General features: G+C 49.8%; 2 protein-coding genes across 5 annotated transcripts in view; one reads left to right on the top strand and one right to left on the bottom strand.

Moving 5' to 3' along the window:
* The first annotated feature begins 7,067 nt into the window (after nt 1-7,067).
* Nucleotides 7,068-13,015, top strand: TUBG2 (tubulin gamma 2). 2 transcript variants are annotated; one of them, XM_081577505.1, is made up of 11 exons: nt 7,068-7,320; nt 7,638-7,750; nt 7,940-8,107; nt 8,409-8,477; nt 8,960-9,039; nt 9,450-9,576; nt 10,436-10,522; nt 10,620-10,769; nt 11,124-11,276; nt 11,356-11,517; nt 11,639-13,015. In XM_081577505.1, the coding sequence occupies exons 1-11, from the start codon at nt 7,272-7,274 to the stop codon at nt 11,834-11,836; spliced, it is 1,356 nt and encodes a 451-aa protein (XP_081433631.1). In that variant the 5' UTR covers nt 7,068-7,271; the 3' UTR covers nt 11,837-13,015. The 2 variants fall into 2 exon arrangements, with proteins under 2 accessions (XP_081433631.1, XP_081433630.1); XM_081577504.1 differs by having other exon boundaries at nt 8,933-9,039.
* Nucleotides 12,947-14,196, bottom strand: part of PLEKHH3 (pleckstrin homology, MyTH4 and FERM domain containing H3) — a 10,709-nt gene continuing 9,459 nt past the window's right edge. For all 3 annotated transcript variants that reach the window (XR_014078928.1, XR_014078929.1, XM_081577479.1), the window contains exons 13-14: nt 13,871-14,062; nt 12,947-13,329 (exon numbers count right to left, since the gene is read on the bottom strand). Coding sequence is in view for 1 of the 3 variants with exons in the window: in XM_081577479.1 (XP_081433605.1) it covers nt 13,156-13,329; nt 13,871-14,062 (366 nt within the window). In the remaining 2 variants the exon portion in view is untranslated. The remainder of the gene's footprint in view (nt 13,330-13,870; nt 14,063-14,196) is intronic.

Raw genomic sequence — 14,196 nt, 5'->3', positions numbered from 1 at the left:
CTCCAGTATTCTTGCCTAGGAAATCCCATGGACACAGGAGCCCGGCAGGCTACAGTCCATGGGGTCACAAAGAGTTGGACATAACTGAGTGACTGAGAATACACATACAACCTTTTGCAATCTAGCTTTTACTCCCAGGGTTACTATGCTCACTGAAATCACTAGTAGTCCCCCACACTAGAAAGATCCTTTTCCATCTCCATATTACTCCATCTTCCTACAGCCTCAGATGTCAATCATCTCCTCCTTAGAATGTTCTCTTTCCTAGGTTTCTGCAGTATCCTTCTCTGTGGCTATGTCTCCATTGTTGCTTAATCGCTAAGTTGTGTCCAACTCTTTTGCGACCCCATGGACTGTAGCCCGCAAAGCTCCTCTATCCATGGGATTTCCCAGACAAGAATACTGGAGTGGGTTGCCTCCAGCTGCAAGTAAGAACAATAATTTTAAAAAAGTTTAAACTATAAGGAACTATCCCACATTTCAAGAGGTCCGGATACAAGGCAGCTCCAGGGCTGATGAATTTGATGGCTCAGCAGCAGCATCAGGGACCCAGGTGCCTTCCATCTTTCTGCTCTACCATCTTCAGCATGATGGCTTATCCCCAAGATGCTCTCTGCACAATTAAAAGATGACTGTAGGAGTCCCAGGTGCCAACATGCAAGTGAAGAAGTGTACATTTTCCTTTCATTTTTTACAATGTCTTGTGGCTTGCAGGATCTTAGTTCCCTGATTAAGGGGGTTCGATGCAAGCCTCTGCAGTGAAAGTGCCAAATCCTAACCACTGGACCACCAGGGAATTCCCTCTTCCTATCTACTTTTATTCAGCAAGGAGATCTACCCCAGGAGCCCCCAGAAGTCTTTCCTTACATCTCACGGACCTGAATTGCATCACATATCCCTTCCTAAATAAGTTGCTGGCAAGGAAACTGTGAGAACCATAGTTGGCTTGGATTAATCAGGATTTACTGCTGCTTGGAGGAGGGGTGGAATGCAGAACAAAATCAGGGCTCTCCCGGGAACAACGAGGGCAGGCAATCAAACCTCACTGACGGGCTCTAATTTTTCTTCTGCCTTTTTGTTTGCTCTTTCATTTTTCTTTGCAATAAAATCTTCCTACCCCTTAGGCGTTATATTCTATTGGATTCTATTCCAGTCCTCTTCCAGTCCGGGACCATCCCACCCCATGCATCCTCCCTGAGTGATCCTATTGGGGCCTATGGCTTCCACTGCTACTTGGGTACAGCCAACTCTCCACCTAGACCCTGCTCCTTCACTCTGGACCTCTGTATTCTCTGTTGCCTGCCAGCCCCCGACTTCCATCTGGATATTCCCCAGGCTTCTCAAACTCAACCTCTGCAACCAAGCTCCTCCTAAACTCCCATGTCTCACTACATGGCCCTACCTTCACCCAGTGTCCCAAGATTGAAACCTGTCTGCTCAGACTCTTTCCTCTCCCTTAATCCCATGACACATTCAGTCATCTTGAACTGCTGTGGATTCTCTCCACTCTATCTCTAGAATCTGCCGCTTGGGCAGGGCCCTTCTCATTTCAGGCCTGGCTAGAAACCTTGCCTCTTGCTCCATTCAAGCATGCCCGTCTCACTGATATCAGAGGGATCTTTCCTTTTTTATTTTTTAACATTTTTTTTTGATGTGAATACACATACAACCTTTTGTATGGTCTGTCCATAGTGTGTATAAGTAGAGAACTAGTAAAGAGCACTGGAGGTGAGGAGGTCAAGAAACAGCCAGTCCAACCAGGACCATCCATGTGGATGTAAACGTGAAGGTAAGGTTTGGAGTGGAGAGGAAAATCTGGATCATTTTTAGTTTTTACTGAATTTGTTACAATGGTGCTTCTGTTCTATCTTTTGTTGTTTTGGCTGTGAGGCACGTGGGATCTTAACTCCAGACCAGGGATAGAACCCACACTCTGCACTGGAAGGCAAAGTCTTAACCACTGGATTGCCAGGGAAGTTCCTTTTTTCTTTTTTAAAAAATATTGATTTATTTGGCTGTGTCAGACCTTAAGTTGCGGCAAGCAGGATCTTTAGTTAGGGCAACAAACTCTTAGTTTTTTGCATGTGGGATCCAGTTCCCTGACCAGGGATCAAACCTGGGACCCCTGCGTTGGGAGCAAGGACCCACTGGAGCTGCCAGGGAAGTCCCCAATCCATTTTTTTCTGAGCACGTGTTTTCTTCTTACTGATTTGTATCCACTCTCTTTCCCTCATCCCCATTTTCTCCACCTGCCTAATTCCTACTAGACATTCAAGACAGGCCAGGGACGACCTCCTCCAAAAGTGAAAGTTGCTCAGTCGTGTCTGACTTGTTGTGACCCCATGGACAATACAATCCATGGAATTGTCCAAGGCAGAATACTGGAGTGGGTAGCCTTTCCCTTCTCCAGGGGATCCTTCCCAACCCAGGGATCGAACCCAGGTCTCCTGCATTGCAGGAGGATTCTTTACAAGCTGAGCCACAAGGGAAGCCCTAGAATACTGGAGTGGGTAGCCTATCCCTTCTCCAGTGGATCTTCCCAACTCAGGAATTGAACCAGAGTCTCCTGCATTGCAGGTGATTCTTTACCAACTGAGCTATCAGGGAAGCCCTCCTCCAAAGAGTTTTCCCCAATTCTCTGGCCTCTTCCTGCCCCTGCTGGTTAAGCCAGCTCTATACTCTCTACACACCAACCTGCTGTGTATTTATCTCCTCTGCAAGTTCATGAACACTTGGGTCTGTTACCACTATTTCCCGTCTCATATTAGTGTGCTATGTGTAATGTAGGTTCATAATAAAAGAATAAGCAAATACTAGGCAAATAGGATTACCTTCAGGTTTATTTTCTTTTTTCATGTTCCTTAAGAAAACAACACAGAACAAAATAGCCAGTTTCGTTCTATTTCACAACCAAAATATGAATTTAGTAAAACTCCTTTCACATAAAGAGCTTCAGCTCTCTGCTTGCATTGTTTAACCTTTTTCCTTGGCATCATTTTGAAAGTTAAACTCCCTGGGGTCACAGTATCCCAGTCTCAAGACCCTGAGACACACCCTCATTTTCTCAGCTCACACCACTGCCTCATTACTTCACAAGATACCTGTGGTCCTGGCCTACCATAGACCAGGCATTCAGGAAAGCCCAGAAACAAAGGTGCCTCCCAGATAATGTCTTTTTAAAAAATATTTACTTATTTTTACTTATTTGGATTTATTTGGCTGTGCTGGGTCTTTGTTGCAGCACGCAGAATCTTTGATCTTCATTAAAGCATGCGGGATCATTCAGTTTCAGAATCTTTTTAGTTGTGGCATGTGAACTCTAGGTCCCTGACCAGGGATGGAACTCAGGCCCCTGCACTGGGAGTAAGGAGTCTTAGCCATTCAACCACCAGGGAAGTTCTCAAAATAATGTCTTATTGGGAATTCCCTGGGGGTCCAGTGGTTAAGACTCCACGCTTTCACTGCTGAGGGTAAGGATTCAATTCCTGATGGGGGAACTAAGATCTGGAAAGGCACAAGATGCAGCCACAAAACAAATTAAAGTCTTATTCAATCTGGAATGTTCAGTAAAGGCTTAGGACATTTAACAAACCTGTTAGTTGACAAATGCTACATGTATTATCAGATGCAAACCAAAGCCTCAGACAAAGGAAGGCCAAATCCCACTACATTATCAAAACTGAATCAGAGAACATAGAGCCAAACAAATTAAACTCAACACTCAATAATCAAGCTGTGGGTAATGACCTCCAGGTCCTATCAGATGGACCATGAACCTGGGCCTTCTGTTCAACCTCAACAGAAGTCTGCTCTGAAACTGAATCTGTAGGATCATCACAAAGTAATTAGGTTTTAAGTTTTTTCACATTTATTTAAAACAATCAGTCATTTAGTTTTTACCCCGAATAAGATCTTTCATCTCTAGCAGCAGCCAAACTATATTTCAATTCTAACTGCATCTTGTGATACAACAGCAGCTAATATTTGTTGAGTGTTGACTATGAGCCAGGCACTGTGCTAAGTGCTCACGCATCATCTCATTTAACCCTGACAGACAGGTCAGTTCTCAGCAGAAATGGAAAGCACACCCTGCTAAGAACTGGGAGGATTTATGTTCAGCTCAATCAACTAATGTACACAAGCACCTCAGTTTCCATCAGTTTCCAACCCATTTCTGCAGACGAGGAGGAGCCTCTAGCTTGTCAGAGATGGCTTCTTAGAGAAAACTTACACTGCAACTTCTCCAACTCCGAGAAATTCACACGTTCTAACCTGTTTGCCTACAAACTGAGATTTCAAGGAAGTTTTCCTGCTTCTGGGAGGAGGAGCAAGGCACTATTGTTAATCAAGAAAAGGCTGAAATTAAAACTCCCACATTTCACAAGTGTTCCTAAAGGGCTTACAGCTTATTATTTTAAAGAAAGCAAACAGCAATTCCAGGCTCAAAAGGAGGGGAGGCCTGGCAAGTTTACTCTCACCTCCAAAGCCTTGCCCTTCACCTGGGCAGATTCTAAGAGGGGCCTGGCAAAGCCTCTGAAGATAGGCAGCCCTAAGGAGCGGTTCCGTCAGGGCAGGGGAGATTCAAGACTAACGGAGGCGCTCCGACCCCACCCTCAAACTTCAAAGGAAGCAGCCAGATCCTCCCAGAAGAGGCCGGCCGGCCTGCCTGCGGATACTCTGGGGGGGCACTCGAACTCTTCCGACGGCAGGGCGGGAGCTGGAGGGAGCAGGCGGGGAGGCCCGGTAGGGTTAGGGGAGGAAAACGGAGCCCGGGAGAGGACAGGCGTGGGGCGAGCCAGCGCCTTCTAAAGAAGCCCAGAAGATTCTTGGCGGCCGGGGCTGGAAGGCGGCCGAGTTCTCCTTTAAAAAAAAGAGAGAGAGAGAGAAAACAAAACCTAAAAAGAAAAAAAAACTTCGTCTGAGCATGACTCTTGGCCTTGGTGCTCTCACCAGCGTCTCTGCAGCGGCTCCCAGAAAAAGCTCGCCAGACGCGGACTGACCCACAGCGCAATCGAGCGGAAGAGCGGCCAGAAGCCAGCCCACGTCGGAGCCGGGGCTTGGAATGTTGGGGGCGGGGGAGAGGCCGGACTGCACCGACTCTACAATAATTGGTTTGGAGACAATTGGCCATCCATATGGAAAAGATAAAGTAGATCCCTATCTTACAGCAAGCCTCCAAATAAGTTCCAGATGCACTAAAGACCTACAAGGAGCAAGCAAAACTACTATGGGCTTTCGGACGAAAACAGAGGAGGACAGCTTTTAAATAGTGGGAGAAAAAATAACAAAATAAAATAGTGGGAGAAGAGGCAGGTCCTTTAAGAAGGAATAAAACGTGCAAATTGTAACTGAAGAGATGGGTAACTTTGTCTACATTAAAATGAAAATCGTCTCTGAGGCAAAAGACATCATATACAAAGGGTAAAGACAAACCATAGACCCATAGTATTTGCAATCCATAAAACCAAGAAAAAATTCGTAGAATACCTTGCATTAAGAGAAACAGCCTAATAGAAAAAAAAAAAAATGGGCAAAGGAAATGAACAGGCAATTCCCCAGGTGTCAGTAACAAGAGAAAATTGAACCAGCTTTGCTTGTGATCCTAACTGGAAGTTACAGCTATGAGTTACCTGGCACTGACAAAAATGAAGATCTGATAACCCAAATGTGGAACCGAATATAGGGAAATTAGAATGCTATTGCTGGTTAAAAGTATAAGTTGGTACAACCATCTAGGAAAAAGTATGCCAAACCTGGTAAAGTTGAAGCTGCACAAGCTCTTGGTAAAGATATTTTTCTTTACGTTCACAAGTGGATAACTCTTGTAGGCATTTGACGTAACAGCAAATGAGTGGAAACAATCAAATCACCCCTGTGTGGAAATAGAATAAACTGTTTTTATCCATCCAATTAAATACTATGAAGCAGTTAAAAGGAACAAAATGAATCTACATGTATCAACACAGCTAAATCACTAAAGCTAAAGTTGGGTGAAAATAGCAAGATACAAAAGGATATTACACTCTGATACCATTTATGTAGAATTTAAAAATAAAAAAATATATAGTAAAAATTTAAAATCATGCTTGCATGTTTAAAACTTTTTGAAATTTAAAATAAAATAGAGACCACAATGAGATACCGCCTCACATTCATTAAGATGGCCTTTCTTTTTTTAAAGTAACAAGTATTGATAAACATGTGGAGAAACCGGAACTCATGCACATTGCTGTGGGAATGTGAAATGCTGCAGCCACTGTGAGAAATAGTACGGCATGTCCTCAAAAAAAGGAAACACAATCCTGCCATGATCCAGCAATTCTGCTTCTGGGCATATACCCAGAAGAATTGAAAGCAGGCACTCAAACAAGATATTCGTACACTCATGTTCATTAGCAGCATTAAGTAGAAGCACGCCAATGTCCATTGACAGATGGATTGATAAACATAAAATGTGGTATATGCATACAATGGAATATTATATAGCCTTAACAAGGAATAAAATTATGATATATGCTGCAACATGGAATAACCTTGAGAACATTACTTAAGTGAAACAAGCCAGACACAAAAGGACAAATACTGTGTTATCCCACTTGTATGAGGCACTTAGTCAAATTCACTGAGACAGAAAGCAGAATGGTGATAAGGGCGGGGTTACTGTTCAACAGGTAAGAGCGTGGGAAGGTGCCAAAGTTCTAGAAGTGACTAGTGGAGACCGTTACAAAACAATGTGTATGTACTTAACCCCACAAAATTGTAATTAAAAATGGTTAAAATAGTAAATTTTGTTAAATACATATAATTTAAAAATAGAAATTTAAAAGAAGAAAATTGGCTTGAATTCAGCCGCTCTGCCTAGCAGAGCGGGCAGAGACGCTCACCTACCTACAAAGCAGAGCGCCGGTGATTCCAGACACCTGGACTCCCCCCCCCTCCCCTCCCCCACACCCGGTCACTCGCCGCCGCCCGGCGCGTCTCACTGCGCAGGCGCAGAGCTGGGGCGGGTGGGCAGGAGGGGGCGTGGCCTCACTCCGCGCCTGTGCGGAATTCCAGCTGCAACTGCTGTGGGGGAAAATGATGCCCAGGTTGGGCTCCGGGCCGCCGGCCGAGAGGAGGCCCGCACTGCACACGCGCAGACCGAGCATCCGCGTCAAAAGCCGAAGAGAGCGCGCGCTCCCCACGTCCTGCGCGCCCAGCTGCCAGGCATTCGTCCCTGCCGTGACTCCCGCCGGGCCTGGCCAGGCTGGCGCGGCCTCATCTGAAGAGCGATGCCCCGGGAGATCATCACCCTGCAGCTGGGCCAGTGCGGCAACCAGAGTGAGCGAACGAGAGCCGGGCCCAGCTAGTCTCCGGTTCTGCCCCTTCGGGTCCCACCCAAGTGCTTGGCATCCTCCAGCACCACCACCCCACCCCCGCCCTGCTTCCCTTCCATAAACCCCCTGCCCTACTGCGCATGATGAACCAGGTCCCAGACACCCAGAGACATGCCTCTAACCCTGAGCTGTCATGGCTCCCAGACCCGGGCGTCTTGGGCCCACCCTTGAATGTGTGACAGTGTCTGAGCCTCACCCTGGGCTCCCGAGCCCTCTGCTAGAGGGCTTTAGCAGACCCAGGCGTCTCTCCCCATCCCCCAGTTGGGTTCGAGTTCTGGAAACAGCTGTGCGCCGAGCATGGTATCAGCCCCGAGGGCATTGTGGAGGAGTTCGCCACCGAGGGCACTGATCGCAAGGACGTCTTTTTCTACCAGGTGCCCCCAGCGACTTAGCCAGGGTTGGCAATGGCCCAGGAGGCCTGAAGGGAAGGGCTTGGGTACTGGGAAACCCACTGGGCAGAGGAGCCAGAGCGCCTGGTTTGAAGGAGGAGGGCAGGCAGGAGCTGGAGTTGGGAGGACTGGAGGACTGGGCAGGCCCGAGCTGATTGGGCCCATCCTGGACAGGCCGACGATGAGCACTACATCCCGAGGGCAGTGCTGCTGGACCTGGAGCCCAGGGTGATTCACTCCATCCTCAACTCCCCCTATGCCAAGCTCTACAACCCAGAGAACATATACCTGTCAGAGCATGGAGGAGGAGCTGGTAACAACTGGGCGAGCGGATTCTCCCAGGTATCCAGGTGGCCATCCCAGAGATTCTTGATGTTCCCTTCCTGGGGTAAAGCAAGCACAAGCAGTCTGGTGATTAAACCATACTGACAGTGAGAGACAGGGGACTACCCTGATAAGAGGGACAGACACAGAGAAGTTTATGCAAAGTAGCATTTCTGGGGTGAGGGCCACAGTTGGGGCTCTGCTTGAGGCGGCAGCAGTGTCCCAAGGTAGAGTTACTGGTGCTGAAAAGAGATCCTCTCCATAAACTTCATCCTCACATCTCTATAGATGTCTCCTCCCTCCTCATGTCTCTATATAGGGTGAGAAAATCCATGAAGACATCTTTGACATCATAGACAGAGAAGCAGATGGAAGTGACAGCCTAGAGGTGAGGTTCTGCCCCTTTAGGGGAGAGGAGGGAGGAAGCTGAGAAGTGCTGGGGAAAGTCAGGAGGTAGCCTCCCTGCTGGCTCAGATGATAAGGAATCAGCCTGCAATGCAGGAGATCCCCTAGAGAAAGGAATGGCAACCCACTCCTGTATTGTTGCCTGGAGAATTCCATGGACAGAGGAGCCTGATGGGCTACTGTCCATGGGGTCACAAAGAGCCTGATCAGATGTGTGATGGGGGCAATTCAATTCATAACTCTTTCATTGAGTATCAGATGTGAGATGGTAAATAAGGTACAGTCTGTGTCCTCAAGAAGATCCTAATCTGGATGGCATCAGCTCCTTCCTTCTCAAGGAGCCTCACACTGGATGGATATAGAGGAAGCCCTGAGACTTGAGTGGGTTGGGAGTGGGACATGAGACAAGCCTGAAGCCTCTCCCCCAGATCCCTGGAGACTGCCTCTCCATTCCTCCCCCTGCAGGGCTTTGTGCTGTGTCATTCCATCGCTGGGGGGACCGGTTCTGGCCTGGGCTCCTACCTCTTGGAGCGATTGAATGACAGGTAAGCCTGTGTTTGGGAAGAAGGCATTAGCTCTGTTTCCCTGGGTAATGTCTTGTCTTTTGTCATTTTTTTCTTTTGGACTGAAAGCCCTATTACTACTGCCCTTGAGTTATAAGTAGGAACAGAGCCTGGGCTCCCAGGGAGCATCTTGGAAGCAATAACTTCCAGGAAGCAGGGGGTCTGCATAGGTGGGGGAGAGGGCCTAGGAGGGAGGGAGGTTTGATGCTTCAGGTTTATCTTTTTTGGTTTCTGGGCTCTAAAGACTCAGTTCTGCCCTCATTCCTTTTGTATGAGACCTTGGTGGCACTTGGAATGGCCCCTGTTATCCTTGGAGAAGACAAAGAGGGGCAGTGATGAGAGTCCTTCCAATTCACTCTGCTACCTTCCCATTTCCCTCTTCCTCACCCCAGGTACCCCAAGAAGCTGGTACAGACATACTCAGTGTTTCCCAACCAGGACGAGATGAGCGATGTGGTGGTCCAGCCCTACAACTCACTGCTCACTCTCAAGAGGCTGACCCAGAACGCTGACTGTGTGGTGAGCATGGGAAGAGAAATGGGGCCTTTGGCCTACCTCCCCAAACCAGTGAGACACCTACACTCTGCCCTTCCCAAGCCCTTGCCCAGAGAACAGGCAACCAACAAAGCCATACCTGGTGGCCCAAAGGATGAAATAAGAACCTGACCCCAAGCTTCTCATAGTCCCTTTAGGTAGCAGGACTCTCAACAAAGTGAGTAACACCCTCCCACATGTCTCCACTTAGCCTATTTAATACCTACACATGTTTCCATTCTCAGCCTAATGGTTACTTTTTTAGCAAAACCTTCCCTGACCACCCAGACAAGGTCAAATTCCTTTGTGCTTACTTCAGGCGTAACTATACTTTTCTGTTGTTTTATATTCAATGCCAGTCTCCCTTCTCTAGACCAGGTGGGAACCTCTGGGATCTAATGCCTGATGATATGAGGTTCAGCTGATGTAATAATAATAGAAATAAAGTGCACAATAAATGTAATGCACTTGAATCATCCTGAAACCCCACTCCTACCCCGGTCCGTGGAAAAATCGTCTTCCACGAAACTGGCCCCCAGTGCCAAAAAAGTTGGGGACCGCTGCTCTAGACTATAGACCTGGTGAGGGGGAAGACCATGCCTGTTTTACTCTCTATGGTTTCTCCAGAGCCAGGCACCATGCATGGCACATATTGGACAGTCTGTTTCTCTAATGCACTGGATGGTAGAAAAGTGTCTCCTAATGCCCCAGAGACAGTACTTGCCCTTTAAATGAACACACCTACTTCCTAGTTTTGGAGTTTAGAGGGGGACTAAGTTAATAACTTATTTCTCTGCCCCCTTTCTCCTCAAAAAGGTGCTGTGACCCTCTTCTGTCCCCCCAGGTGGTGCTGGACAACACGGCCCTGAACCGGATCGCCACAGACCGCCTGCACATCCAGAATCCCTCGTTCTCCCAGATCAACCAGCTGGTGAGCCCCCTGCTCCTGGACTCCCTCCTTCCCAGAGCACCATCTAGGGAAGGGAGGCCCCCAGGACAAGGCCCATGACCCGGCACCCTGTCCCCAGGTGTCCACCATCATGTCAGCCAGCACCACCACCCTGCGCTACCCCGGCTACATGAACAACGACCTCATCGGCCTCATTGCCTCGCTCATTCCCACGCCACGGCTCCACTTCCTCATGACTGGTTACACCCCCCTCACCACGGACCAGTCGGTAAGAGCAGCCCTCAGGCCCAGCAGGCCCTGACCAGCCTTTCCCTTCTCTCTGCTGCACTCGGAGGCCCTGCTTCCTGGCTGAAGTGCTCTCCTCTCCCTCTGCCTATGGCAGCCTGCAGGACAGGGGCTGTATGGGGTCTGCTGATGCTCCTGCACAAGGGCATGAGTTAGCTGAGCTCGGGGGGACTGAGAACTCTGATCCCTCAGTGTGGACCTGAATCTAAGGACACTCCCCAGAAAGACCATGTTGCCCTGTGTCTGATGGGGCTGTATGTCGCCTCATGCTCTCTGTCCGTGCGTCTCTCACTTGTGCCCTGAGTGCCGGGCTGCCCTGTGGCCACTCTCCCCTCAGGTGGCCAGTGTGAGAAAGACCACAGTCCTGGATGTCATGAGGCGACTGCTGCAGCCCAAGAACGTGATGGTGTCCACAGGCCGGGACCGCCAGACCAACCACTGCTACATTGCCATCCTCAACATCATCCAGGGGGAGGTGGACCCCACCCAGGTAGGTGAAGCCCCTTTGTCCTACCCCTGGAGCAGGGATAGAGGAGAGGCTACCATCACCATTCCTGTGCCCACCCCAGGTCCACAAGAGCCTGCAGAGGATCCGGGAACGGAAGCTGGCCAACTTCATCCCCTGGGGCCCTGCCAGCATCCAGGTGGCCCTGTCTAGGAAGTCGCCCTACCTGCCTTCTGCCCACAGGGTCAGTGGGCTCATGATGGCCAACCACACCAGCATCTCCTCGGTGAGCCTGGCTGCCTGGTCTGCTTTGGCCCCTCTTTTCCACCTTCATCATTCTCCCCCAGATCCAGTCCAACCCCCTGTCTCACCCTGGCTCCCATCCTGGAGATTTTTATCTCTTTCAGCTCTTTGAAAGTTCATGCCAGCAGTACGACAAGCTGCGGAAGCGGGAGGCCTTCCTGGAGCAGTTCCGGAAGGAGGACATCTTTAAGGAGAACTTTGACGAGCTGGACAGGTCCAGGGAGGTCGTACAGGAGCTGATTGATGAGTACCACGCAGCCACTCGACCAGACTACATCTCCTGGGGCACCCAGGAGCAGTGAGTTCTTCTTACTGCACCCTCTGGACAGTAAGCACAGCCCCATCATACTTGGTTCCTCTGGTCCATATTCCCCTCACCAACAAGGTTCTAGATTCTCCTCCAACCTAAGAGTCGGCCTTGCTTCTTCCTTTTGATGCCTTCACCCTTGATACGCTTATTTAGCTCTAATAAAGTAATAAAGCTTAGTTGTGAATATAGTCAGGCCTTGGTAGGTGAATATGGGGGACAATGGAAGGATCTCAGTGGTGCCTCACAGTTCCCAGGCATGTGTTGGTAGGGTAGGCTTTACCTGCTCTAGCCTTACCAGGTAGTCCTGGTCTGTGTGTGTCCATCGTTTCCATGAGCATCCCTGCCTAGAACCAGGCTGTTCTACTGCAGCCAGTCCTACTCACAAGACTACAGAGCGTTACTGATGTCTGCTGTCTCCTCTGTGCCTAAGGTCCTGCCCCAGGGTGGATCTACATTGCCCATATTGCCCCAGCCTCCTCCACTCAGGGCAGAGGCTGTGGAGGCTGGTAAAGGAAGGCCTGCAGCATTCTGAGCAAGTCAAAAAAGCCAAGACTCTGGATTCCCAGGCCCAAGGCATTTAGATCCTCAGGAGTTAACCCAATTCAGCTCCATCTGATAAAGCAGTAACAGAGCTCAGGAGTAAGGCTGAGCCTGTCCATTGTCTGTGCCAGAGAAGTTCTTGGGTCTGATCCTGCTCCAGGCTTCTTCTGTTCCAGGCCCAAAGCAGTAGGCACATTAAAGATGGTCCTAACTAAGACCCAGAAGCTGGACACCAGAGTAGGACTGGGTAGTGCCAGTCCTGGTGACTCACTGCCCTCGGGCCTCAGGGACGCCAAGAGGCCACCCCCATGCCACTCAATGGAAGAAGGATGAGTAATTGCCAGCTTCCAAAACTGCCCTCTTGCCTGCTCCACCCACCACCCTAGGGCAGCATACTGGCCAGGAGGAGGTTAAATCTAGAAGGTCAAGGAGGGTGGAGCCCTGTGGTGTTCAGACTCCTCTTGGTACTGGTAAAAGCCTGGGAGTGTGGGCGTCCCTGGGGGTGGAGCTTTGAGCTCTGGGGCTCCAACTTGTCCCACTGACAACACTCCCACAGGAAGGGTTTGTGTAAATAAGGATTTTTTTTTTTTTGCTTCTCTTCTACAAATAAATTAAGAAACAAACTAGAAAATTGTCTGCACCCATTGCAGCCCTTGCGTGTGGTGTGTGCCCTGTCCCTGCAGGGCCAAAAGGGTCCATGGTTCCCTGAAATCTCAGAGCAGTCCAGATCCAGGCTGGAGGCAAGAGGGAGGTCGTGACCTCTTGGCAAGCTCAGTCCTGCAGCTGCCCCAAACAGCCAGACTGTCCCTGGGGCTCGTCGAGGCCCGGGTGCTGGCTGGGAGGGGAGGTGTCTGGCAGGTCTTGGCATGGAGGAGGGCTGCTGCTGGGCCTCTCGGGGGAGGGGTTGGCCAAGTAGGCATTCACCAGCTGCACGATCTCTTCCACCTAAGAGAGGGCAGAGGTCAGAGTACAAAGGGGGCCAATGAGTTCTCCTTTGTCTCATCCTCCACCCAGGCTCCTTCCCAAGGCCTTATGTGAGCTGCCCTCCTCAACCTTTCCTTCCTCATCACCACTCTCCCTCGCTCTGTGCCTGTCACACTTCTGCTCCTCTATTTTCCTAAGGCAAGTCTCATCTCAGGACCTTTGCACTTGCAGGTCCTTCTGCCTGGAAAGCTGTGTCCCAGGATCTCCCTTTGGGTGTTGTTGAGTAGCTTTTCCTGACCATCCTACCTAATGCTCTGATCCCCTCCAGTCACTTCCTGTCTCACTACCCTTTCCTTCACAGCATTTGTCACTATCTTTAACAGTCTTTGATTCCTTGTTTAGTGTCTGATGGCCGGTGCTAACGTAAGCTTCTTGAGTTTGTCCTTGATCACTGCGGGATCCCTAAAGTCTAGAGCTGTACCTGGCCCATGCTCAATGTTTCATAAATGTTTCTTAACACCCTCTCCCTCCCTTCCTCCTTCTACACCCTCTTCCCACTCACCTGGGGACTCTGCAGGAGGAGCTGGCTCTCTCCCACCCTCAAGGCCAGGGTGTGGGGGCCCATTAGCTGGCAGGCGGCCACACGGCCATAGCTGACGCTGTGGATGGGCTCTGTCTCACCGGGCCGCGAGAGGGACATGGCCTTGGCTCCCAGGCCCAGGCATAGCTTCTGTGGAGCGCCCCCACCAGGCTCCTGAGGATGTTGACAGACAGGCAGAATCAGGATGGAAAGAGGGGACTCTGCTGCATTTTTGGTGGTGGGAGATGGCTGTGAGCAAGACGTTTCCTGGTCCCCACCCCCACATGATCCACAGCTCCAGACAGTGA

This window comes from Giraffa tippelskirchi, chromosome 3 (assembly GCF_054371585.1).
Source record: "Giraffa tippelskirchi isolate mGirTip1 chromosome 3, T2T-mGirTip1v1.2.pri, whole genome shotgun sequence".
In the NCBI taxonomy this organism is placed as follows: domain Eukaryota; kingdom Metazoa; phylum Chordata; class Mammalia; order Artiodactyla; family Giraffidae; genus Giraffa; species Giraffa tippelskirchi.
The sequence above is the reverse complement of the archived record's forward strand: the minus strand, read 5'-3'. Positions and strand labels throughout refer to the sequence as shown.

Coding starts and splice junctions, on each gene's coding strand:
- TUBG2 (XM_081577504.1), top strand. CDS start 7,272: ATGCCCCGGGAGATCATCACCCTGCAGCTGGGCCAGTGCGGCAACCAG. Junction 8,478..8,932: donor ATGGAAGTGACAGCCTAGAG/GTGAGGTTCTGC, acceptor AGATCCCTGGAG/ACTGCCTCTCCATTCCTCCC. Junction 11,518..11,638: donor ACCACACCAGCATCTCCTCG/GTGAGCCTGGCT, acceptor TATCTCTTTCAG/CTCTTTGAAAGTTCATGCCA.